We start from the raw sequence: 24729 nt of genomic DNA on the forward strand, positions 1-24729 counted from the left end.
TCCACTTGTTCCCAAGTTCCTAAAACTAGTGTGAAAGAACTAGCCAGCCATCTTTTGTATTTTAGGTATTAGGTTGATGACTGCATGACTGTCTATCTGTGTGTGTATACAGGGGAAAGGTCCAGAGAAAGGCCATCAATTCCATCTACAGCCTGCTGTGTTCCCATGACCTTGACCATCGCTGTATGAAACCTGAGGTCAGAGCCAAGGTGGCTGCTCTCTACCTCCCCCTGGTGGGCATTATCATTGACTCCACCAACTATCTGGACTTCACTGGTATATAGACACATACACACACATACAATAAGCACAAAACTTGCAAAATATCAGAATAAAAACTGCAGAGAAATCAGTGCTTTGCTCTTACTGAAGAACTCTTTTGAAGTGGAAATTACCTGCCTATTTACTGTATACATTTGTAGATGCTTGATTACTACGGTTACTTACACTCTGATAAAGACACTGAAGTGTCACAGTTTTGTACAATTAAGACTCTATGTGCTCTAGTCCTCTTTCCTTTAGTTTAACAAATTTGACCCCTGTTTGTCTCCGTAGTTTCAGACGCACGCAGTGGGAAAAACAAGACAGGCGGACCTGAAGATGACCTTGAAAATGTCCCACCCATCAATCAGTCTGTTGCTATGGCGATCGCCGGGAACCCCTTCAACACGCTCGGGAGGAATGTTCTCGTTTCCATGGCATCCTTGGTAAAATTCTGAAATAATTTCTTAATGATGAGATGAAAACGGATTATAGTGTGCTTTTCATTGTTTTTTAAAAGTTCAAAAGTGCATGTGTGTATGCGTGTGTGTGCGACTATATCTGTGAGTGTTCTCCTTCCTAACAGGTGAGCTGCACTGAGGTAGATTGATTAGCTGTCAGAGCCACACACACACTTCATCCATCCTGAAAAATCGCACACACACATATGCGTACACACACGTCTGCAGGAGATGGTTTATGGGCAGGCATTGCCATCATAAGTGAACAGGGCCGTCCTGCCTGACAAACACATCCATCAAGTGTAGCTACAGCAGCAACACAGGCACTTAAACTGAACACTGCCTTTCTCTTCCTCTTTCTCTGCTTTTCTCCACAAGATGAATAAGTTGATTGTACGTTATTACATGAAATACTGTTGTGGAAAAGCAAATAGTCACACAACTGAGTCATTGGACTGGTATTCATCACAGATCCAAACATGGCTGCCAGAGTGCTTGTTCCTCATTTTCTGGCAGTTCCCCTTCTCACCAATAGAAATAGTTTGTCACACAAAGCACATTTCCAAATAAACAATAGATGTTTTTTAATTACATGCTACAAATATTTGAGGTTGGTAAGCTTCAGTCACTCCTGCTGTGGTACGAAAACCTGGAAACTAGGTTCTAGGTGGGACACCTAGAGCACTAGGAGGTTAATGGCTACATTTATCAAAGCTGCCACACAGTGAAGCAGCAGTAGCCCTCTACAGTAGCGATTCATCATCACATGAATGAAGGTAAATGAATCTGCAGTAGATTTAACACCTATTAAGATGGGGAAAAGAACCATACTTCACTATGGCCGGCGCGAAAGAACCGACCAGCCATCTTTGTGGTTTAGAGAACTTTGTGAATGATATACCGTTAGTTTGTCAGATACAGTTTTTAAATACACTGTATAACTCAAAGGGGAGAGCAGTAGATAAACTGACACTGACAGGGTTATGGATCTGTTTCCAAGTGGGGATCAGCTAAGATAAAAATAAATGTATTTTTTTTGCTGTAAAGCATTTTGAATCAAATAATTCACCTGGTTATCTGTTTATCTACATCATAACATAATGTACTTTGAGGGGATTATTTTTATTTTTACTTCTATATACATTTGAGTCCTGTTTTGTATGCATCACCTGGATTTCTTTTATCCTCTAATCTGGTATTTCTTTGGCCGGTCTGGGTGTTCATACCGGCAGTTGCATATATGGATGTTTGTGTGTGTGTTTGTGTGTGAGTGCAGGTGCTCTTTTTCTTCAGTAAGAGCATATCTCTGTCTCTCTCATCTCCTCTTCTTCTCAGCACGGTAAAACTGTAGCCACCCTCGCAGCAGACACCAGTCGCCACCTATTGGTGTGTTTCCTGTGGGTGATGAAGAACGCCGATAGGAATCTGATTCAGCGCTGGACTGTGGATATGCCTCCCTCACAGCTCAATAAGCTGCTGGAGCTCCTCACTATCTGTGTGTCCTGCTTTGAGTACATGGTCAGTTTGCTCATTTATCATCTTGTTTTGTGCAGTCGCATCATTGAAAGACAGCGTTATTAAAATGGATGGATGACTCTGATCTTATTGCCTTTATTTTAATGCTGTTTTAACCTTGCTGTGCATATTTTTATTTGCAACTTTAGTTCTTTGTTTATATAAATAAAGAACTTAAGGAAAATGTATTTATTAAATAATGTTTTGTATTTGTACCTGGCTCATATGTAATTTTGTGTGTTTGTAGGGTAAACAGAGCAGTTACAAAGTGAGCACCCAGGCCTTACAGAAATCTCAGCAGGCCAAGCTGCAGCTGGAAGAAGCCCTGCTGAGAGGAATGGGAGCCCGCGGGGAAATGATGAAGCGAGTTGGAGGTAGTTTATGTCCTTGCACTTTAAGGAATACTACTTGGAATTGCTTTTTAGTCAAATTTAGATCTGCATTTTCTGTTCATATTTTATCAGCAATTCTTCAAGCAAATCAACTAACTTCTTGCATGCAAATGGATTAAATTTTTGTCATATAACATAACATAAATTCATCTAGTAAAGTACATGGCTTTCTCTGACATACAGGAGTAGTATGTAATCTGTAATCGAATAAATGTGTATTATAGTTTTCTTGAAGTGACTGGTTGCTTGTTTGACTTTTGACCCCTGACAGGAATGGATAGGACCATGGGTCAAAGAGAGAACCTGCGCTGGAGGAAAGACCTCACGCAGTGGAGACAGACCAACGACAAACAAGACAAGTATGTTATAACTTTTGTGTCTGCTTTTCAAATTTATCATGTCTGTCTGTCTGTATTTCTCCCTGCCTTTCCTTATCTTTATATTTTGTTTTCCTATCCTTTCTGAATATTTGTCTGAATTTATGTCCCATCTTCCTTCAGAACAAAGGCAGAGTTGGACCAGGAAGCTCTGATCAGTGGAAACTTAGCCACAGAGACAAACCTCATAATTCTGGACCTGCTGGAGACCATCGTACAGGTCAGAACACTTTAACTTGCAAGCATGCAAAATCTTCCAACACTGTATGCATAGGCCATAGACACAAAAACATGAACACCTATAAATTATAATGCAGTTGTAGAATTTGGAAGGCTTTTCTAATACTTTACAGCTGCACAGGAAACTGAAAGTTTGCATTCAATGGGTTTCCCAGTCTTTCAACAAGTGTTATCATTACTTTCATATAATTTGGTAATTTTCCCATCTGTCTCCTGTCCAGGCGGTGCCATTGGCTGAGTGTAAGGACAGTGTGGTTGGTGGGGTGTTGAAGGTTTTACTCCACTCTCTCACCTGCAGCCAGAGTAGCACATTCCTCTCCCACACCTTCAGCACATTCAGAGCGCTTGTCGTCAAGGTACTTTCATGATGTCTTGTGTGTGTTGTACACAGTAGATCTCTATACGTTTGTGTGTTTGTTTGCACCTTGTCAAAATTTGGGAGAAGGTGAGGTGCGTGGGTTGATGTGTTTGCATGAGCATTATCAGTGTCCAAATTAAATGTTCTTATTTGTTTGTGGGGGTGGCAAACTGCTGATATAAGCCAGAATTATATATGTATATATGCATGTGTGTGTATGTGTATCCCTCCTTGTGTGTCTTGTTTCATTTTCATGTTTGTGTGCAGTTTGGGGACCTGTTGTTTGAGGAGGAGGCGGAGCAGTGTGCAGACCTGTGCCAGAAGGTGCTTCAGTACTGCAGCAGCCCTGTGGATGAGAACAGGAGCCAGGCCTGTGCCACCCTCTACCTCATCATGAGATACAGCTACAGCAATGCCAGTGTAAGCACACACGTACACAATTATCCATGCTGACATGCTGCACATTAGCGATGTTTCAATGGGTTGCCCAGACACACACAAACAAATGTCAGGCATTTGCTACCTTTCTGGCAGATAAAACCACATCTAACATCTAAGCTTGCAGAAAAAATTGCATTTATGTCAGATGAAATTTAGTTTGAGTGCACATGAGAGTGCAGAATTGCTTATGATACATTTTCTGGTGAACACTCACAGAAGCAGGGAGTCACACACATCTTATCCTATCTTCTCCACTTTTCCTTTCCTGCTCGGCTTTAATGTCTTTTCCATGTCTATTTTGAGCGTGCTGCAGAAAGTTTCTGCTGAAGGATGTGCCTCTGAGTAGAGAGCAGAGAGATATGTCACTGTCTGCCTCCCCATGTTCCTACCCCTCTTTAACTAATGACAGCCAGACCTCTGTGTGTGTGTATGTGTTGCATCACATATGCGTGAGTGAATATGTGCGCGTGTACTATGCTTCTGTGTAAGTATATGTGCCTCAAAGGCAGGGCGAGAGAGAGAGAGTGTGAAAGAAGAAGAAGAAGAAGAAAAGAAATCATGATGGTGATAGAGGAGTGTTTTTGTCAGAGGTGAAGCAGTGATGGGGGGAAATAGAAAGGACAAGATTGAGGAGAGACAGATCTGAAGGAAGGGAGGTTTAGGATAGAGTATCCTCTTTCATTTTCTCTGCAAGTTCAATAACTGCTGTTGCAGTCGACATTTCCTCTGTTTACAGTCTGTACACTTTAATGAAAGTCAGACACCAGCATCTTGAGCACACTTACACACACACACACACACAACATCTCCAGTTTAAAGTGAGTATTCGCCCCCTGCTTGTCCCAGCGTATGTTTGTTTATATGGTGTATACAGAGGAAGCTGTGATATGAATTAGCGTAGCAGCCGTATGACTCATTCATACAGAACTTACTCTCTACCTCTTCCTTTGTTTATGTTTTCATCCCTTCATCTGCCCTCCTCTTGCTCTCCTTCTGTCACACACACACACACACACACACACACACACACACACACACACTTTTTTCCCTCTCTTCATCTTTAATTTTAGATTGTGGAAATAAAAACAAGGAAAAGAGCAGGCTTTTTTTTCAGAAATGGAACAAATTATTTAAAACAGATATTTGTGGTTAAAACTAGTCCAGTTGTGGAAAGGTTGGAAAGAGAGCAAGAGGAAAAGGGAGAAAAAAAAAAAGAAAAGTAGAAAAAAAGACAAAGAGGGTTATGTGTTGACTTAAGCTATCATTTAGGCTACTTTTGAGCACACACACATACACACTGAGTTAGAGGGCAGTGATGGGTGGTTAGGCTCTGGCTCTATGCTCAGTTGAACAGAATGGGGCCGTAGAGATGATCCATGGGTGATTATGTCTCTGCTAATGGGAGATCATTTCCCGCTTAGCTGGTCATGCTGGAGATAGATGGGACTTCACACATACACAGGCACACTCTTGTCACACACACACACAAACACACACAGAGCTCGCTGCAGAGGATGGAGATGGGTGTTTGTCAGGCCTGTTATCTTGGACAGGTAGTGTGAAGAATGGAGAGACAAGGAAATACAGGGAGAGGACAAGAGACAAACAAATTGAGCAGAGAAAACAGCTTAACCTGCACATTTTCACATAACCGGCATTTAATCTTACCAGTATTAATTTTGCTGATCATCCTTTTTTAAGTGCATAATGAAATCTTTTCCTGTGTGCTATCAAATGGCAATAAATAAAGAAAATGCACATGACACGAGCAAAGTGTTTCTAAAGATGCAGAATTTTATGACTTTGAAAAAGCTTTGGAAGTTTTCCATTGCATGTATTAGAAAATCCTATTGACACTCCTCAGTCACCTAGGCACAATTAAGTACAGACATTTAGATTTCTGATTAATGTTTATTTTATATTTCTGGGTTTAGTAGCTTTTATTTAGATTTATGGATGCTTTTATTGCCAAGAGTGATCACAGGTATCCTACTGATATCACAAGAGTAGAGCACATTTTTCTGATTAATAGGTCATCTTTTAGAATGATTAGTTCTGCCCAATATGCAGTAGTATTGGTGTCTGGCATCTGTTGCATAAAGCAGTGATATTTTAGGTCATAAGCATATTATAGGACATTTTGAAAGGGTATAAGGAAATTAGAGTGCTTTGGAACTGTCTCTGATTAAAAGCCCCCTTTTGTTAAAGTAAATACAGGCCGGGCCATTATTGGAAGGCAAAATGTCATTAAATAGTTGAAGAAGAAATGTTCTCATTGTTGTTATCTTCATTTATCCATTACATTAGAGTGCCTTGTCTAACTGTTGAATATATTACTTTTTTTATCCAGAGCAGCAAACAGCGGTTATAATATCAGAGTCTGTAGAAATCTATAGACATTTTGAAATTCAGCCTTGCTAAGCTGAAGTTTTACATCAGAATTTTGAATTTTGAACCTCTTATTTTATGATAAACATCGTAAAACTCTTAAGATTTACTGCGGTCCTCTCTGTCTTGATCAGAACTTCTCGAGAGTGAAGATGCAGGTCACCATGTCTCTGGCCTCACTGGTGGGCAAGTCCTCAGACTTCCAGGATGAATACTTACGACGCTCCCTTCGCACCATCCTGGCCTACGCAGAGGAGGACACTGACATGCAAAACACTCAACTGCCCTCACAGGTATAAAATAATAGAATCACACTCACATAGTTCAACAATTCTTTGCTATTACATTACTGATGTTCATTATATTGTAACCTCATGCCTCTCACTTGTGTGTGTGTTTGTATTTTCAGGTGGATGAGCTTCTGAGGAACCTTAACAGTATTTTGTCAGACACAGTGAAAATGAGAGAATTCCAGGAAGATCCTGAGATGCTCATGGACCTGATGTACAGGTGAGAAACAGAAATCCACAAAAGCTTGTCTCTATGTCTCTGCTTGTCCTCAGTGTCTCTTAATGTCTCACTCGCTCCCCTCTTCTCTCTCTCATCAACCTGTGGCTTCACTCTATGTCGCTGCTGGTTTCTATTTCTCTGTGGTCTGGCTTGTTTTGTCTCTATTTATTGCCCTCACTATGGTTACCATGTGGTAGCAGTTTAGTCTTCTGATCTGGCCTTGTGTATTATGCAAATGCAAACAGTGTGTACAAGCGTGTGTGTGTGTGTGTGTGTCTGTGAAAGCACGAAGGAGAAACACTGAGACAAAGAGAGCATACATGTGCTGTATGTTGATGTAGGCACTTTACCTCAACATGTTCTAATGTCACCTACATGTGTCATTTATCATGCACCTTTCTGTTTGGGTTTTGGTCTCGGTCACCTGGTGAGTGTCTGACAGCTGTCCAGAATAACCCGTTAGCTTTACACGCTTACCTAGACTCACCCCAACATTTACCTCCAAGCTCCCGAACACACATAGGTCGTTGACGCAGAATACATTTGGTCTCCAGATGCATGAATTCATTTATAAATATAGTATAGTGACTCACCTCCTTTATAAATAAATTCATTCAGAGTGTTTTAGATTTATTCCCATGCTGTTAGGCTAATGATTATTCGTGCATTCCATGAACAGGAACACATTTTCCATATTTTTGTTGCCCATAAAAACGCTAATCTTCCCACATGTTGCACATTTCCTTTTCAAACATTCACTTCCCAAACGTAGACATATATTTGCTCATATTCTGTAAATAATTAAATAATTGACTTCAGTCAAGAATATTAATTGGCCTCCAATTTTGTGTGGTATATATGTTTTACATCTGCTTATTGATGTTTTTTTACATCAATTTTTTTATTTTTATTCCACATGACAAATGCATTGATCTCTCTCTGTATTTTTCTCATAGCTTATACCAAAATATGTAAACACAAATTAGTTTGTACTACTAAAATATACATTATCTTATCAGCAGCATACCCACAACTTTAATCACTGCACCATCTGCAATAACTTGTCTCTCTAACTTGCCTGTTTATCTTGTCTGTATTGTATTTATTGTCATAACTTTTATGCTGCTGTCTTGAAAAGCTCTCTCAAAACAGAGATTTTAATCTCAATGAGATTTTTACCTTGTTAAATGAAGGAGAAGCCATATACCCTTCTTCTCCCTTCCTCCTCAGGATAGCGAAGGGCTACCAGACGTCTCCTGACCTCCGTCTGACCTGGCTGCAGAACATGGCTGAGAAGCACAACAACAGGAAGTGTTACACTGAGTCTGCCATGTGTCTGGTCCACGCTGCTGCCCTGGTTGCCGAGTACCTCAGCATGCTGGAGGATCACAAGTACCTGCCTGTTGGCAGCGTCACCTTCCAGGTAGAGAGCACAAGTACAGACACAAGTATACACAAGTATACACAACAAATTAGTAAAGAACTAATAACAAACACATGTTCAGACTGAAAGCAAAAAAAAAAAAAAAAAAAAGAGCAACAATTACAGCCGCACAAAATAAGCATTCATCATTTGTTTGTTGTGGCTGTTGGTTGTTTTGTTGAACGGAGGCAAACCCTCCCCATGCACAACACACCACATCACACATCTCCCCGCGGATGATTTCCAAATTTGGTTGTATGTGTCCAGAGGGGGGAGCTGTACACTCATAACGTCAACATATAAATATGGTCCCCCGGTAGCACTGCTTAACACGACGCCTTTGAAGTTGAAGGGGGGGAAAAAGGCAAATATGCTCCCGTGGGAACATGCGAACAGACTGTTCCGCTGAACTGAAAACAAACTGTTACAACAGTAACTGTGATGATGGTGGTATCGATGAGCTGTATTACACACACACATGCACACACCTCTGTGGCGCTCTGGTACAGGACATTCTAACCTGCAGCAGTCAACAGGTCATTGATTGGATGGTCATCAAATTAGTTCCATTTCCCACTGTAGAACATCTCCTTTTAAAGTCAGCCACGTGATTGATTATTTGATTAAGAGGGCTAATTGATTGATTAGCTAACTGATTTTCTCCTCAGAACATCTCCCCCAACGTGCTGGAGGAGTCAGCAGTGTCAGATGACATCCTGTCCCCAGATGAGGATGGGGTGTGTTCGGGGCGCTACTTCACTGAGAGCGGCCTGGTGGGATTGCTCGAGCAGGCTGCTGAGCTCTTCAGCAATGTGAGACAAACAAGCTGCACTCATATTGCATGTTTAGTGTTAACATACAAACCTTTAGAAGATGATTAGAACAGATGCAGGTTATGTGGTTAAAAGTGCACTTAATTATTTGCATTCAGTGGATAAATATGACAATTATAAAGGCTGTCATGCCATAGAAAATTAGATTTTTTGTTTTTGGTGTTAAATGTAATAATTCCTCTCGATATATGTATTCATGCTAACCAGCAGTGATGGCTGTCTTATCAGGGTGGTCTGTATGAGGCAGTGAATGAGGTCTACAAGATCATCATACCAATCCTTGAGGCTCACAGGGATTTCAGAAAACTGACATCTACTCATGACAAACTACAGAGAGCCTTTGATAACATCATTCAGAAGGTAATAACTGGAAGGCTCTGTAGAGGCTGTTTCATTTATTCAATGAAGGTTAAAATAGAAATAAGAAAGTCATTTTCAAAATGAAAAAGCAATTTCAAAATCTTTTGGGTAGCTAAATTTCCCTATTTAGTATTTCATAAGCACGATCATAAGAATATATTTCATTAAAATGACCTCTGCCTGTTTACAGGCATATATAGAATTTTTAAAATAAAGTCTTCAAAGTGTTTTTCACAAGAAATCCCCCATAAAATGCTATTAATATAATGAGAAAGAATATAATACTGATGTTGTTACAGACTTATATAAAATCGTCTCATTGTTTCCATCCAGGGCCATAAGAGGATGTTTGGAACCTATTTCCGGGTGGGTTTTTATGGGGCCAAGTTCGGAGACCTAGACGAACGGGAATTCATTTACAAGGAACCAGGGATCACACATCTGCCTGAGATATCTCACAGGCTGGAGGTAAGAGAGGAGTGAGTGTCTGCATGCATGTTGTGAAACAATGTGTGAGTGTGGTGGGAGTGAAAAGGACTGGCTGGACTGGAAGAGCTTGATAGTGACAGAGAGACTGTGATTGCAGCATAGATGACTGCAAGTAAAACTTAGAATCATCCATCTGTTTTTGATTTTTGTGAGATTTATGAAAATAATATGGCATGAAGAGCAACACAGTGTCAGCTTTTGTCTTGAATCAAAGAAGCCATGAATCCGTTGCTAAATTAAATTTTAAACTGTTATTTGATTTTTGGCTTGCACAGTTTAAAAAAAATAACTTTAACTTCGTGGAATGTTTCATTTATTTAATTAATAGGCTTGAATGGCAGTGAAATCTGTATGATCTTTGCATAAAAACTGTGATATACTGTGCTGTGAACAGTCTTTTAACTACACATTTTCCCTACTCCTAGAACTTCTACAGTCAGTGTTTTGGAGAAGATACTTTGGTGATGATCAAGGACTCTACACCAGTGAACAGAAAAGAGCTTAACCCCAACAAGGTCGGGCAACTTTTATCACACCACTGATTGTTCCTAAATATCTTTATTATAATTCAAAAAATATGAATGACCCCACTGGTTAAATTAGAAGAAATAGTAAATGTGGGTTATGTAGAGTAAACACATAAATGTCTAGACATGTAGTTATGAAATGTAAAGAAAAACATGTACAGAAAACATTCATGTATCGCCTAATGTAGACATCATATGTGCAGAACATACAAATTTAGATATATGCAGTATTAAACACTTAAAAAAACTGATTATGTGCAGGGTGCATTTTCATTATTGTCTGCTATATTGCATATATTGAAAAGCTTTTAGGATAAGTAAACAGATTTGTGTGTACACATCATAATTTGTGCCAGCCAAAAATGAATGACAACAGGGTTGTCCTAAAAATAAAAATAAGTCCAGAGGGTAGGATTGCTAAAATCAGTCCAGGACAGTTTGAATAGACGCTGTGTTGATGGCGTCCTCCTTAAGTGCCCATCTTGCTGGTTGAGGCTCCAGGGGAAGGAAGCACTGTACACTCAAAATGAATAAATAGACAACAAACTAAATCACTGATGTTTTTGTCACAGTGAGTTGAGAAGCCAGTTATATGAATAAAAAAATAAACCATCACTCCTCTGCAGGCATATATCCAGATCACGTTTGTGGAGCCCTACTTTGATGACTACGAGATGAAAGACCGACTGACAAACTTTGAGAAGAACTTCAACCTGCGGCGCTTCATGTACACCACGCCCTTCACCAAGAGCGGACGGCCGCGCGGTGAGCTCAACGAGCAGTACAAGAGGAAGACCATCCTCACCACCATGCACGCCTTCCCCTACGTCAAGACTCGCATCAACGTCATCCAGAAAGAGGAGGTAGTTGCTAATCTAGTGGATCCCAAGACGGCTTTTCCACATTTCTCACTTTGTGTGATCACAGCAACACATTTATAACACATTACCTTCCTCTCGTCTCCAGTTTGACCTGACTCCTATTGAGGTGGCCATAGAAGACATGCAGAAGAAGACTAGAGAGCTAGCAGTTGCCACACATAGAGAACAGCCTGATGCTAAAATGTTGCAGATGCTGCTACAAGGTTCTGTGGGAGCCACTGTTAACCAGGTAATGTACAAGCATTGTGCAGATTTTTGTAAAAACTGCTTCTATTTTTACTACTGTATGTCTGTTCGTATTAAGGTTGAAATGACGCTTACTTGATGTTTAACCAAATAATGGCTGTTCTCCTAAAATGATTTCACTTTGCATCATAGCCCTGCTTTGTCCCCTGAGTGCTCCTTCTTAATGTGTAGGGAAAACAAAACCAGAATAATTTACCTTTTATTTATCTTATCACATTTACAGTTTCCATTGTAGTCACAGAGTGCAGGTGGGAGACATGACAGTGATCACACATCAAAGCCTTAACCCCATCCATAACCCTAATCCTTCCTTTGCTTTTCCCCTGATTTAGTTAAAACGTCAATTCATGGCCCCTTATCCTTTCATGTCTCTGCTGCACGGCATGCTGAACCGGAGGTCTCTTTGATCTGATAGCTTCCAGGTCCTGCCAGCATGGTGAATGTTAGAGTAAAGATGAAGCTAGCTACAACGTCTCCGCTCCATCCCCCTATGCTTTATCTTCCAGCGTCTAATCTGACAGGTCCCTCGCTCCGACCTGATGGTTGTATACATAACGCTAATGCTCAGCAGCTCCGTAAACATATAACTCTTGACTGTAATCAGTACAGGAGGCTGGGTTTCTGTGTGTGGGTCCACAGCTTAGACCAAGGACTGAGGCCCAGGCCCAATGCGTTTATGATGCTAATCAGAGCTGTTTAACTGTGCCTGTCGTGATGTAGGCGCTGTGCGAGCGTGCTGTGGTTTTATGATGAATATAAGTTAGGATAACAAGATCTCATACTGGGCAAATGGGAGCCAAATGGCGGGTGTACGCGGGGTTAGTGGTGACATTAGCCATGCAGGAGGCTAATCATGGCTCCTTCTCTGATCTGATCTCTTCCTCATGTTCTAGTTCAGCATCTCGGTCCTTGGCCGCATAAGGCATTCACTTAGCAAGTCATTTCCCCCTGTCTGAATGAGGGGCATTCTCATCCCCCCTCTCTTCATACACTTTCAAACACTTCCTCTCTTACCTCCTCTCTTTCCTTCCTCCACTCTGTTTTTGCTTTCTCTTTCTTTGTCTCTCTAACTTTGTCTCTTTGTTTTTGTCCCTTTCCTCCTCTCTCCGCCCCCTGTTGTAGGGCCCGTTGGAAGTGGCCCAGGTCTTCCTGAATGAGATCCCAGCGGACCCGAAACTCTTTCGTCACCACAATAAACTGCGCCTGTGTTTCAAAGAGTTTATAATGAGGTAAGATACCATCAAAGAAACACACTGCACCAAAGTCAGGCAAAAATGAGGAAGAACACTCCAAAAAGGCCAAAAAACAAAAACCTCCATGGTGAGCCATAAACCTGAAGGACTTTACCAACTTTTTTTTGAATTTGCATTTCTGCTTCTTCTGCTGAACCGTTGCCAGTCACTGACTTAGTAGGTGGAAATATAGAACAATACTTCAAAGAGATTTCTGTTTAGAAAATGCGTCATCTTTTTGAGACTTGACTGAGAGGGAGTGAAAGTCTTCTCCACGATGCTCTATATAGACACGATTACTGGTGTCAGTGTAGGAAGATTAAAGAGCACCATAGAAAATTGTGACTGATGGAGACTGATATGCTGCTGTTTAAGCAGAGTGTCAGTCAAGAAGTCGAGATAGAAGTGATAATCACCACTAAATTGCATACCAGATGATAATTAAAGAAACCAAACAGGTAGGAGGAATGTGAATTAATATAACCCATTGTGACAGGGGATATTTTTTCATTTCCCATATGACAGTAGAAGATATTTTTCCTCATAATATCACTAAGCTGATTTTCTTTTTGAATTGCAAAGGTTTATTGTTCCCAAGAGTTTCATTATATTTTGTATATTCAGAATATAATTTAAACCATCCTTCCCACAGCAATGTGTCTGAGGATATGGTGATTTTTTTTTTTTTGTGCAGGAGAAGCATGTTGTGTGTGCGGGTGTGTGTACTTCTGCGGGCGTGTGTGTGTATGAGTGTTTGTATGTGTGTGCTTTCATCTCCTAGGCATGTGCCTTTGCCTCCAAAAGGTGGTTTTCATTTTCTAACCCCCATGTCACATTCCAGCTGCCCTGATTGCTACAAGCAGGTTGGCAAATATTTACAGTAATTCCAGAAAGGTTTATTTTCTATCCTAAATCCAGGCGATCTGGCACCGGACCCTTTGTATGCCAATCTTCTTGACAGTGCTATCATAAAAAAAATATCCATTCAGGAAAAACTGTTTTCTACATTGGTCATCTTCTTCTCTGTTGAATTGAATGTCTCCTATTATATGCACTCACCTGCCAGTTTATTAGGTACATCTTAATAAAACTCATGCAGCATAATACAACAGCGCTGCAATTCATCCTACCTTCATGAAGGTTATAATGTTCAATTTTTCTGTTTTAGAGAGGTGTTGATTTATTTTTTTGGTCATTTCGGAGTAGTTTGTGGTGTGATTGACCTGTATTGGGTTATATTGAGAGGTATTTCTAATTTAGTCTACCTTAATTCATATAAATGGGATAGAACTCAAAGTGGATCCCTTTTGTGGAGCAAATGTTCCACTCGATCAACATGTCACACTCAGCTATGGTGTCACTTTAGGTAAGTCCCACGTCAACTCGACCCAGCATTCTTCCCCTTTACCCAAATTAGAAATTATCTGGCCCCAGTAACTCACAGTGATAACCATAAGTTTAAAAAAAGTCAAGAAACCTACAAGTGATCCAAGCCAGACATATTTTTTAATGATGAGAGGACTCTCATTTAGTCAATTCGTAAAAAATGAAGATAGTTAAATATTGTAGATATTCATCAGAAGAATTCATTTTCTACATTTCAAACCAAGCCGTCAGATAGCCAGCCTCATATCAGCAGATCTTTTTATGCCTTGGAAAATACTTTACTCTTGGGAATTGTCCTTGATGCTCATTGCTCTGTGTACTTACTGTATACTGTTACACGACAATGCAGTTTCCATATTACCCTCATTAAAAGCTGAGAGATAAACTCAGACATGTGTTTGTAATCATCCCAGTCTCTGTGATTTCCTGCAGACTGGTCTGTATGTCAGCCATTATACATGTTGTAATGGAGGACTGTGGGCAGACCCCATACCTGCACACTGCTCTTGCTGTAGCTCAGAGCTTGTGGTACTTATCATCAGGTATTTTCCTCTTTCCAGCAAATAGGATAGAATAGTTATTCGTTAGTCCTTTGTGATGTGGAGTTTTACCTTTGCGGCTCTGTTGATTGTGTTTGAAAATGGCCTTGTGGGTCATTTACAGTTTAGCTCACATTCTAGTGGAAGTACTTGGAACCATCTAATCGGCATATAGGAGTTTCTTACAGTCAAGTACATTGTTAACTCATTTGGAGTCCAATTTATGTCAAGTTGTTACAGGACGTAGTTAGTATGAAACAGTGCAGTGCATTTCTGAAGGCTGGAGGATAGAGAAGGGATTACTGCTAGATTGGTTTGCATAGAATCACTGTTGAAGCTGTTCTTAAGTTTGAGGTTATTACATTGTATAAAAAGGTCAAGGAGTACATTCAGCTCTCTTAAATAATCTCATTCAATGTTGAAGCAATCACATTGTAAAACTGATTCCACCCTTCTCTGCGTTTCTTTCTATCCTATCCTTTCTGCAGATGTGGTGAGGCAGTTGAGAAGAATAAGCACCTGATCGCATCAGACCAGAAGGAGTACCAGCAGGAGCTGAAGAAGAACTACAACCGTCTGAAAGAGAGCCTGAGGCCCATGCTGGAGAGGAAGATTCCTGAGCTCTATAAACCCATCATCAGGCCTCGCCTAGAGAACAGGTAAACAGACCCACCAAGTCAAACAGCCGATACTGTTTTGACAAGAGAATCTGAGGTGACAAAAAAACACAAAATATTGATCTTTTTATCAGTCTGTATGATTGCTGAACCCAAAGGAAAGTGAGAACAAATTGAACTGAGCAGAGATCCATTCGCACTGTCCGTGTCACCTCTACAAATATTGATAGCTGAACCAGAGCCACGGTACACAACACAGAGCTGAACAATGTCACAAACAAATTGCAATTCATGTATTAATAAAGACTGATTTCTCATTGAGTGAGAAAATAAAATGAACTTGAATTAAGATGTATATTAACAATAGGGAAACAACAACTGTTACTGTAACAAAGAAAGCATATTTCAAGTCAAAATACATCTAAATATCTGATACAAAATCATCTCATGTACGACTATACAGTAGCCACAGTGTCCCAATTCCATATTAAATACTGACCTTTAGAGTATATTGTTTTTTGCAGTTAGTATTAGAGCTGCAACGATTAGTTGATTAATCAATTAGGTGCAAACTAATAAATTAATTGCCAACTATTTTGATAATCTGAAATGTGAGTATTTTCTGGTTTCTTTAGTCCTCTATGATAATAAACTGAATATCTTTGTGTTGTGGACAAACAAGATATTCAAAGACATCACCTTGGGCTCTGGGAAGCAGTGCTCAACATTTTTCACAATTTTCTGACATTTTATAGACCAAACAACTAATTGATTAATCAGGAAAATAATCAACAGATTAGCACAAAAAATCAATATGCTTTACTGTTTTATACTAACAGGAGATTATGCATTACGAGCGACATGCAAAGGCAATCAAACTGTCTTTAAACTATAAAAATGTAATAGTTACTTTTTCAGATTTCTCATTTGTTCTTTTTGCCTCCGTCCCAACACACACCCCTTTCAACAATATGTTTACACTTTTCCAGCTCCACTGCATTCCCGTTATGCACTGCATTGAGGGATAACAATGTCAATCAACAGCACACTTGCATGTCAAGTTTTCAAGATTTTTTTTAGTTGCATACTGACTGTTTTGAGTATTATTTGGTCACTTTTCTAGTGTAAACACTGCATACTCAGAACAAAGAATTAGTGTGTAGTATGGATTTTGGACACTCATGTCTCACACTTGGGCCTTGGTGAAGCATCAGGGTAGCCAATGGGTGAGTTAAGTATGAAAAAATGGCTACCACTTTTGGAAGCTCTGTTGCTCTCTGTTGGAAATTGGTGAAAGTCTTTTTGTCATTCCAGGTTGTAAGGAATGAGTAATGGTTACAAAAATTCCTACTGGAAACATTTATATATCCTTACTCCTACTCCCACCTGCTCTGACCATTCGTTCACCTCCTTATCTTTCCCTGTCTTTTGTTTCTGTCTTTTCCCTTCTTCCCCAATCCACTGTGCTCTCCCTCTCACAGAGATTCTTTCAAACGTCTGAGTTTCCGCAGAGCTCCGGAGGAAAACTCCTGAGATGCCATTGCTCGTCTGAGAGACAGCGCTACAGAGAGGAAGGGGAGGCTGTCACACAACCAAGAGAGGAAAAGAGGAGATAAGATGAAAAGAGGAGAGAAACAAGGAAGGGAACTATTGGTGATACCCTCGTACTCCTCTGCATGAGAGCAGTACATCGTGTCCACGATGGAGGATTCACACAATCAGTTTCTCAAAAATCCAGCAGTGTTTATAAATGCAGGCTGCTGTATTTCCATTTTTTATGATTTCATGGTTGTTTGTTACAGTAGGCAAAAGGAGGAAACAGGGTGAACACATAAAAATAGGGGGATGGGAATCTCAAGCAAAGTGTAGCTTATTGAGCATTTCACTGTAAAATCTTCAGATGCTTTTGCTCTGTTGATTTCCTTTTTTAGATAACTGCAAGTCTGAATAATGCTGCAAACATTTCCTCTGGGTTGGTTAAGAAGCAGACTAGAGTTCCTCTCTGAGGTTCTTGCTGGCCCAGGGCCTGTATGTGTGCCAATAATGATACTGTCCTGTGTGCATGTAAGTGTAAATGTGTGAATGGATGTGTGTTTATTCAGATAGTGTTTGAAGTAGGATATTTTGGTGCCGTACTGAAGTCACTTTGCACTCAGTGATGATAAATGATTTTGTTATGTGCTAAAGGGCCTCTGAAATTCCACTCTGGGTGTCTATGCATGACATGCCATTCAGAGCAGCAAGAGTGTGGATGGATTTGGGCATTGGAAAAATGGATACAATTTCCTGTGTTGAGTCTTAAGGCCACTCTAGTCTTATTATTGTTAGACACACAGTATCTGGCCATTTAGCTAATAGAAGAGTTTAACTTATTACGAGTTATCTGATGTAATTTCACAGGAGATGGATAGACGTATCCGAGGCTCTAAAACAAATATAGCTTATTTCTAAATCCACATTTTGTATATAGTAAAGGTATTGCATCAGATAATTATAAAAACGTTTACAAAGGTATGAGAAACTATTTTGCAATTTATTTTACGGAAATGTATTTTTAGATAATAGCAATAATGATATGAATTGAAAAAAATAATACAGTAGACAGGATTCAGTGCCTGAGTGTACTGTAACAATCTCAGTGTATGTTCCAGTAGTTTCAGTACCTGTTTGTAAATAGAGCACTTCCTACGATACACACAGTGCCAAATTTGATTTCTTCCTTATTTACTTTGGAACTTAGATCCTTAACCAGAGATGCAATATTTTGGAAAGTCACTCCACACAACCGTGCTTCGCAATGTGAATTATGTTTACTCCACATGTCCGAATACATTCCAGAGGAGAAATTTACTACTGCATTGCAGTGTTAACTAGTAACAACCTGATTTTATTTGACATCCATGAAAAGGCTCATTTCATTGGTGTTATGTTATAGCTCACACTGTATTACAGTGATGTAAATGTGCTTGGTGTTTCAAAAGTGGGTATACATTTTTATCTACATTATTAATACTCACTTTATTGCCCCCCCTCCCCGCTGTTTCCAGGCACATTTGTTATTTATGGACTTTTTGTAGAATGGTTAAATAAGATGACAAGTTATACAGATTGGTTATTATTTGTGAGTATTAATTAAAAATGTATACCCAGTTTTGAAACATACAGTATACTGCTGAAAGTTGGTGTAAAAAGACATATTGGTGGCATTCAACCACTGGAAACTGCATTTATGTTTCTTTATCAGTTTCTTTCTATGTTCAGATCTGTTGTGTTTTATTCAATGTTGAATTTTAACTTGTCATGCATACAGTGCTGGTGGAGCATCTGAATAAAATTTAATATAATATGCACATGTGTTACCTCAGTGTTTATTTTTATTGTTAATTTTGAGCTAGCTGTTATTATGGAAATGTATAAAACATTTTCTGGTACAGGGTACAAATCCACCACACCAGAGTCTGCAACTCAAAAAACAAAACAAAACAAAAAACATACAACAAAACAATATACTTACTTAAAATGACAATTTTTACACAAATAATCAAAAATCAATTTTATAATTATATAGATAGGTCTTTGTTGACTAGAATTTATCCAGTCTTCCAGTCCATTTTAAAAGGGTTTACTGAAGGAGCCTGCACTACATCCCCTGGAACATTAACACAGAAAATGTAGATGTTCACAGAAAATGTCCATGATTTTTTCCCTTTTATTTTACTGTGACATTTTGTTAAAAAAAAAACAAAAAACAAACTTGCTGGTAATCAGTAGATTATTATACTATTTGTAGATTCTAACCAGATTTAATGTCATGTCTTCATATATTATTATGGTTAACAAATGTGTATGTGTAAATGTGTAAATATTGGTAATATAAATCTTAATAGACCACAAAATACTCACTACTGTACATTCTTATTTATTTATTGTTTATTACATTTATTTATATGTGTGTATATATATATATACATACACACACACACACATATAGGCTATATATATATTTTGTGATAACAGTTACTGCAGAAAGTTAATCCTTTTTTTTTTTTTTTTTTTTTTTTTTACTGACAAATAAAACTCCTTAATACATCCATGACTTCCACACTACAGATTTTTTCCCATAAACTGAACATTCATACAGTGTAGTAAAGTAAAGTATAAGGCGACGTTAAAAGGCGGGAAGGAACATCTATAAAGAAACCGGGAAGGAAAGAACTACAATCTGCTGCCGTCGCGTCTATTATGACGACATCACTGCGCGACTTCCACTACACGGATACAGGTTTGTTCTTTTTCATTCACAACAGGCGAGTGGTTGTGATGCCCAGTAGTATGTGGACGGAGGGTTTTTTTGACATGTCGATTAATACACCGTTAGCTAGAGTGCAGCTGAGTTTTCACGCGTCACCGCTGCCGTAGTTTTGACGGTTGAGTCTTGAATAACACAAAGAAAAGACGCTGTAAAGTTAGTCCGAACTCTCTCGTGTCATACTGTTAGTTAGCCTACAAACTCAACGTACAATGTAGACGTCAATTCAAGATGACTCGTCTCTGTGCTTGTCTTTTATGAGTCACAATGTACTACTGAGCTGTCAGTCACTCGCATTATACAACTTGAGTATGTGTAGGTGTCACTATGATCCATCTCTAAAAGTTTAAATTCTACTTTTCACCCTTTTAACGATATAAATAGTACCATCTAAACGGTCTAACTTTAGCATGCAAAGGCAAGCTCTTATGTGTTGCCTTCAAGGACACTGTAACATGTAACTTAATAACTTTCATCTATCTCTGTACTTCACCAAGCCCACAGCAGCTCAATTGCCATCTCTAACTTGGAGCCTCACTCTTTTATTATTCCATGCAGGATGCAGAAACGTAGGGACCTTAATCACCAAGCTGATAGGTTCCCGTTTTATACCATGTTAGGAGAATAGTGGTCAATTAGGTTAGAGAGGGATTGTTTTGAGCCCGCCTATGACAGTAATGGGAGATTTGGCTTTTCTGCTTTTTTCCCCTGTTGCTGTAGATATTATCCTCTGTTTCTGTGTGCTCATAATCTTATGAATATACTCCTGCAATGAAACCTCTGAGGATTTCCTGCTGTAAATGGTAATTGCACATCCGTCTTGCCAAGCCTGCTTCATGCCCCAAGCAGGCTAAATGGAAAAGATTGTGACTGCAAAAACACCCATATACAGCGGGAGAGCTCCAATATAGGCTTCTGCAGACAGTTAGCTGTTCCCTAGCGCTGTGAGAAGGTGTTTTGCTACTACTACTACCTCATTAACCCAGATAAAAACAGGATTGCAACTCAAGTTTTCCCATTAGGAATCATTTGTGGACTATGTGAGCAGATGGAGTTTGACACTTAAGCTTGAGTTTGATTTGAGTATACAGACCCTGACAGATTTGGCTTCATCACAGTAGACTGGCAGAACACTTAATTCACAGAGCGAAGTAACTACCTCAGCCCACAGGAAGCTATAAGGTATCCACAAATAGTTTTGTCTGAAACTTACATAAACACACACTCATTCAATTCTCCTAAGATAAATAAAAAGTTTGTACCTTTTCTTTACAAAAATGTTACCAAAAACCTGAATAAATAAACCCCTGTTTTTGGTCTTGCCCACTAGGTTCAGTCATCCTTTGCTAAATTTGCTAAACACCATTTGATATGGAGCAAGACGGGGACCTAAATCCAGATACAGATGACCTTCCACTTCGCGCCAATACCAACCACATACTAGTCAAGCACTATGTATTAGACCTGACTGTTCATTTTGACAGGAAAGTCATCAGTGGTAGTGTCACTCTGTTCCTGCAACCTTGCTCTGGAGTGGTGACTAGGCCTCAAAATGGGATTGAATGTGGAGCTGGAGACGTAGCTGGGACTCAGGAGGCTGAAAAGAGTCAGGATGCATCTTTGTGTAGCTTTCAGGAGGTGGATACAATAAAGGATCATGCAAGAGATTTAGATCAGACTAGAGTTGGTACAGCAACTGTGGATCTGGAGGAGCCCACAATAAAAAACAGGGAGGGATTTGGGAATGCTACGACAAGGATGGAGACCATCTTTGGGACGCAAGCTCAAGCAGAAGCTGAGAATATTCAGTCCTCACGTTGGTGGGAAAACACAAGTGACGGTGATTTCACCTTAGTGTTGGACTGCTGTGACCTCGCTGTATCAAAGGTCGAAGAAGTGGATGTCACCTCTGTGTCAGCCATGTTTAGCCATCTAGCAGAGGTCTCATCTGAGAGGACAGGGGTCTCTTCAGTGAGCCCACAAGCAGCCCTTATTCAGAACATTATTTCCATGCCCTCTATCCAATGGAGGCAGCAGCACCAGCTCTTTTCGCAGTGTAGCCATGCCCCTGCTGTCCAGGATGGCAGCTCCTTGCATTTTCATACAGACCGCTGGAGTCTGCAGGTGAGGAAGAGAGGGGTCTCATCCCCTCAGGAGTTTCCTCGAGTTCTCAGGATCTGCTATGAAACGAGGCCAACTGGAGGCTCCGTGAGGTGGACCAAAGACCAGGACAACAGGTTAGTCACAGGAGAACAGTGGTCTCATGGTATGATTAGAATCCCCCTTAAATATTTAAAAACTTGCAAGTCACAGCACCGCAGCTCTCATTCCTGCTACTTGAATTACAGCCACTTGTCATGTTAGAATAGAATAATACAGACTCATTAATTCACAGAAACACGCCTGAGGCTATTATACTCAGTGTGTGGATGCTTTACGTGTATCTGTGTGTATTTGGTGGATCCTTTGAGCATTGAAATGAGGGTTGTTTATAGTTTACCATTGTTTACCCTTCCAGGTTGTGTGTTTACACTGCCGGTTCTCCCATCAACAACCGAGCCCTCTTTCCCTGCCAGGAACCGCCTGTTGCCATGTCAACATGGCAAGCAACAGTACAGGCCCCCAGTGAGTGTGTGGTTTTGATGAGTGGGGAGGAGCAGGCTGTACCAATTGAGGATGGGGACACATGTAAGGCATTATTTCATATGCATTTAGTGACAACCAGTAGGAAAAAATGGCTAATTATTAATTTCATATTTGAGCTGAAATAAAAGTACATTTTACTGAATTGTATGGGACAAGTGTTAGTCTTAAGTATTTAGAGTTGGCATTGAATGCTTGGTCACAGAGGCCTATTTAGCCTTGTTTACTCAGTCAGAAGATGTAAATGGAAAAAAGGGGTTTCTAGAAAAACTTGCAATATATAGAGAGAAAAGTGTCATTTTGTTATTATTGGTACCAGAACCCAAGTATGATATTGTCATCTGTACTAAACTTTTCAAATGATAATTTATTTTTTACTTTTGAAGTAAGTTTGTCCCAGCCTGGTTGCAGGCACCAAATCTCAGATTTTTTTCAATGATTCAGATACTGTAGGTCTGGTTTTGTGCTCATTGATGGCAGTTTCCATGGTTGGAAAAACAACTGAGCCAATCAGACCTCAGTAGGCAGGATCAAGAAAAGAATGACAACATCTGCTGTGTTAGAGCCAGAAAAACAGCAAAAAAAAAGAAGAAATTTGCTACCAAGATGCCAACATGTGTGGATTGATTGAAATGAAAAACATTAAGTTAACTGCTCCAAGTAACTGGTACTGTAGCTTCATAGCATCACCTGAAAATGACATCGGCAGTCACTTGTCACTTTGGTTTGGTTGGTTTGGATGAAAAAACAACTCCTCCCAAACAAAAACACAATTATAGATATGATATTAGTGAAGTAAAATAAAATGGCAATGCAGTCTGATTATCAGGCCTACTTTTTTCTTCATCTTTCTTTCCATTCTCTCTTTCTGTCATCTAAACTGATTTCCACTTCCCTTCTCCCCTACAGTATGAATTTTTCATCCACTTGTCTCTTACCTCTCTTCTCCTCTCCATAGGTTTCTTAATCTGGAATTACTACGTCACTATGCCCATGCCTGCATCCACCTTCACCTTGGCAGTGGGCCACTGGCGCCAAGTCACAGCAGAAATTCCCCTAGCGTTGGAAAAAAAGATGAGGGACAGGATGGATTGTGGCAAGAAGCCCAAACTTGGGGCTGGGGAATGGACTGAGGCTGGGCTTGTGTCCTCACTTGGAAGTTCTACCACTGAAGTAGTAAAGGGCTCTACGCTCCAGACTGGCAGGTATTTTATTATTTTTCCTGTGTTCTTTTCTTCTTGTAAGACCTCCTCCTCTCCAGACTGTTATTAACCCAAGTCTGGGCCTTCAACATTCCATGTTGAAACTTTCCTTTCGCCATACCAAAAATGGTGCAGGTGAAGTTAGGGTGATGGATAGGGTGCAGCACTCAATCAGCTTTTTATGACAAGTACATTAAAGCTTATAACATATTACATTGGGTTCAGTGCCCAGCAGAAATGATCTTTGGAGACCAAAATAGTAAAGCTGACATAAATTTTATAGAGGTACAGGATATAAAGTGCAGGCTTGGGCCAGAGAGGGCTGGCTTGCTGTGGGCAGGGCAGAGTTGGGCTGGGGTCCCCTCTCCACTGCCCAGCAGGTTGGCAGGTCTGCCAGTGGTTTCCAGTAATCCTCCTCCTCCTCCCCTCATGGTTTTCCTCCTGCAGCAGTCCACCCGTAGCCTGCTGCAGGCCCCTGGAATCTCCCGCTACAAGGAAGGCCTTTATTTTCAGTGAATGGCTGGAAGGAAACTTGGACGTCGCTCGAAACCCTTGGAACAGTTCTTATACTAAGGATGGAATTGGTGCTGGGTATTGGATTTAGAGTGAATGAGATTGCATGTCGGCACCTCGATATTTTTGGGAACACTGTGGTTTGCTTTTGTGACGTACAGTATATATTCCATATTTCCATTGCTTTTATTTCCATGCTTAGCGCAGACAGACTGGACGCACTACATATTTGGTTCTCTCCCTCTAGTGCAGTATATTCTTTCAAAATGAAAATTCATTAAATTGTCTTTATTAACCTTGAATTAAACTTTTCTTCTCTGAATTAATCTGTTACAGCGGAGACCAGACCACCCGCTCAGACTCTGCATTCTGTTACTCTTCCCTTGAGGATGAGAGGCTCTCTGTAACTGATTATTCAGACATGGTGGATGACAGCATCTCTTGTTCCCATGGCGACTACCCTTGCCGATTTACTGAGCGGTCGGCGGGGTCCCAGCGGGTGATTCCACATCGTGTATTTGCCCCCGTCTCCCTGCTGCAGAAGGCCCAGGTGGAGTTTTTACAATGAGCCACTGAGACTTGAGAT

At 40.1% G+C, this 24729-nt stretch overlaps 2 protein-coding genes across 3 annotated transcripts in view; both read left to right on the forward strand.

Annotated features, from left to right (window-relative positions):
* dock8 (dedicator of cytokinesis 8) overlaps nt 1-18824 on the forward strand; it is a 53145-nt gene extending 34321 nt beyond the window's left edge. Inside the window, exons 29-48 of the mRNA XM_044374414.1 lie at nt 113-276; nt 556-707; nt 2058-2240; nt 2485-2611; nt 2901-2988; nt 3130-3226; nt 3468-3602; nt 3872-4024; nt 6568-6726; nt 6843-6943; nt 8174-8366; nt 9035-9178; nt 9428-9559; nt 9893-10027; nt 10474-10563; nt 11202-11438; nt 11542-11685; nt 12825-12931; nt 15348-15518; nt 16958-18824. Coding sequence (XP_044230349.1) covers nt 113-276; nt 556-707; nt 2058-2240; nt 2485-2611; nt 2901-2988; nt 3130-3226; nt 3468-3602; nt 3872-4024; nt 6568-6726; nt 6843-6943; nt 8174-8366; nt 9035-9178; nt 9428-9559; nt 9893-10027; nt 10474-10563; nt 11202-11438; nt 11542-11685; nt 12825-12931; nt 15348-15518; nt 16958-17009 — 2764 coding nt within the window. The 3' untranslated portion in view covers nt 17010-18824. The remainder of the gene's footprint in view (nt 1-112; nt 277-555; nt 708-2057; nt 2241-2484; nt 2612-2900; nt 2989-3129; nt 3227-3467; nt 3603-3871; nt 4025-6567; nt 6727-6842; nt 6944-8173; nt 8367-9034; nt 9179-9427; nt 9560-9892; nt 10028-10473; nt 10564-11201; nt 11439-11541; nt 11686-12824; nt 12932-15347; nt 15519-16957) is intronic.
* Nucleotides 18825-19672: 848 nt separating this feature from the next.
* The window catches only part of LOC122997984 (aminopeptidase O (putative)), an 80339-nt gene continuing 75282 nt past the window's right edge, over nt 19673-24729 (forward strand). Inside the window, exons 1-5 of one of the 2 annotated variants that reach the window (XM_044374435.1) lie at nt 19673-19758; nt 21116-22022; nt 22304-22473; nt 23387-23633; nt 24480-24693. In XM_044374435.1, the coding sequence (XP_044230370.1) occupies nt 21157-22022; nt 22304-22473; nt 23387-23633; nt 24480-24693 (1497 nt within the window). In that variant the 5' untranslated portion in view covers nt 19673-19758; nt 21116-21156. The other variant, XM_044374428.1, reaches the window with a different exon arrangement.

The sequence above is a fragment of the Thunnus albacares genome, chromosome 2 (genome assembly GCF_914725855.1).
Source record: "Thunnus albacares chromosome 2, fThuAlb1.1, whole genome shotgun sequence".
NCBI lineage: Eukaryota > Metazoa > Chordata > Actinopteri > Scombriformes > Scombridae > Thunnus > Thunnus albacares.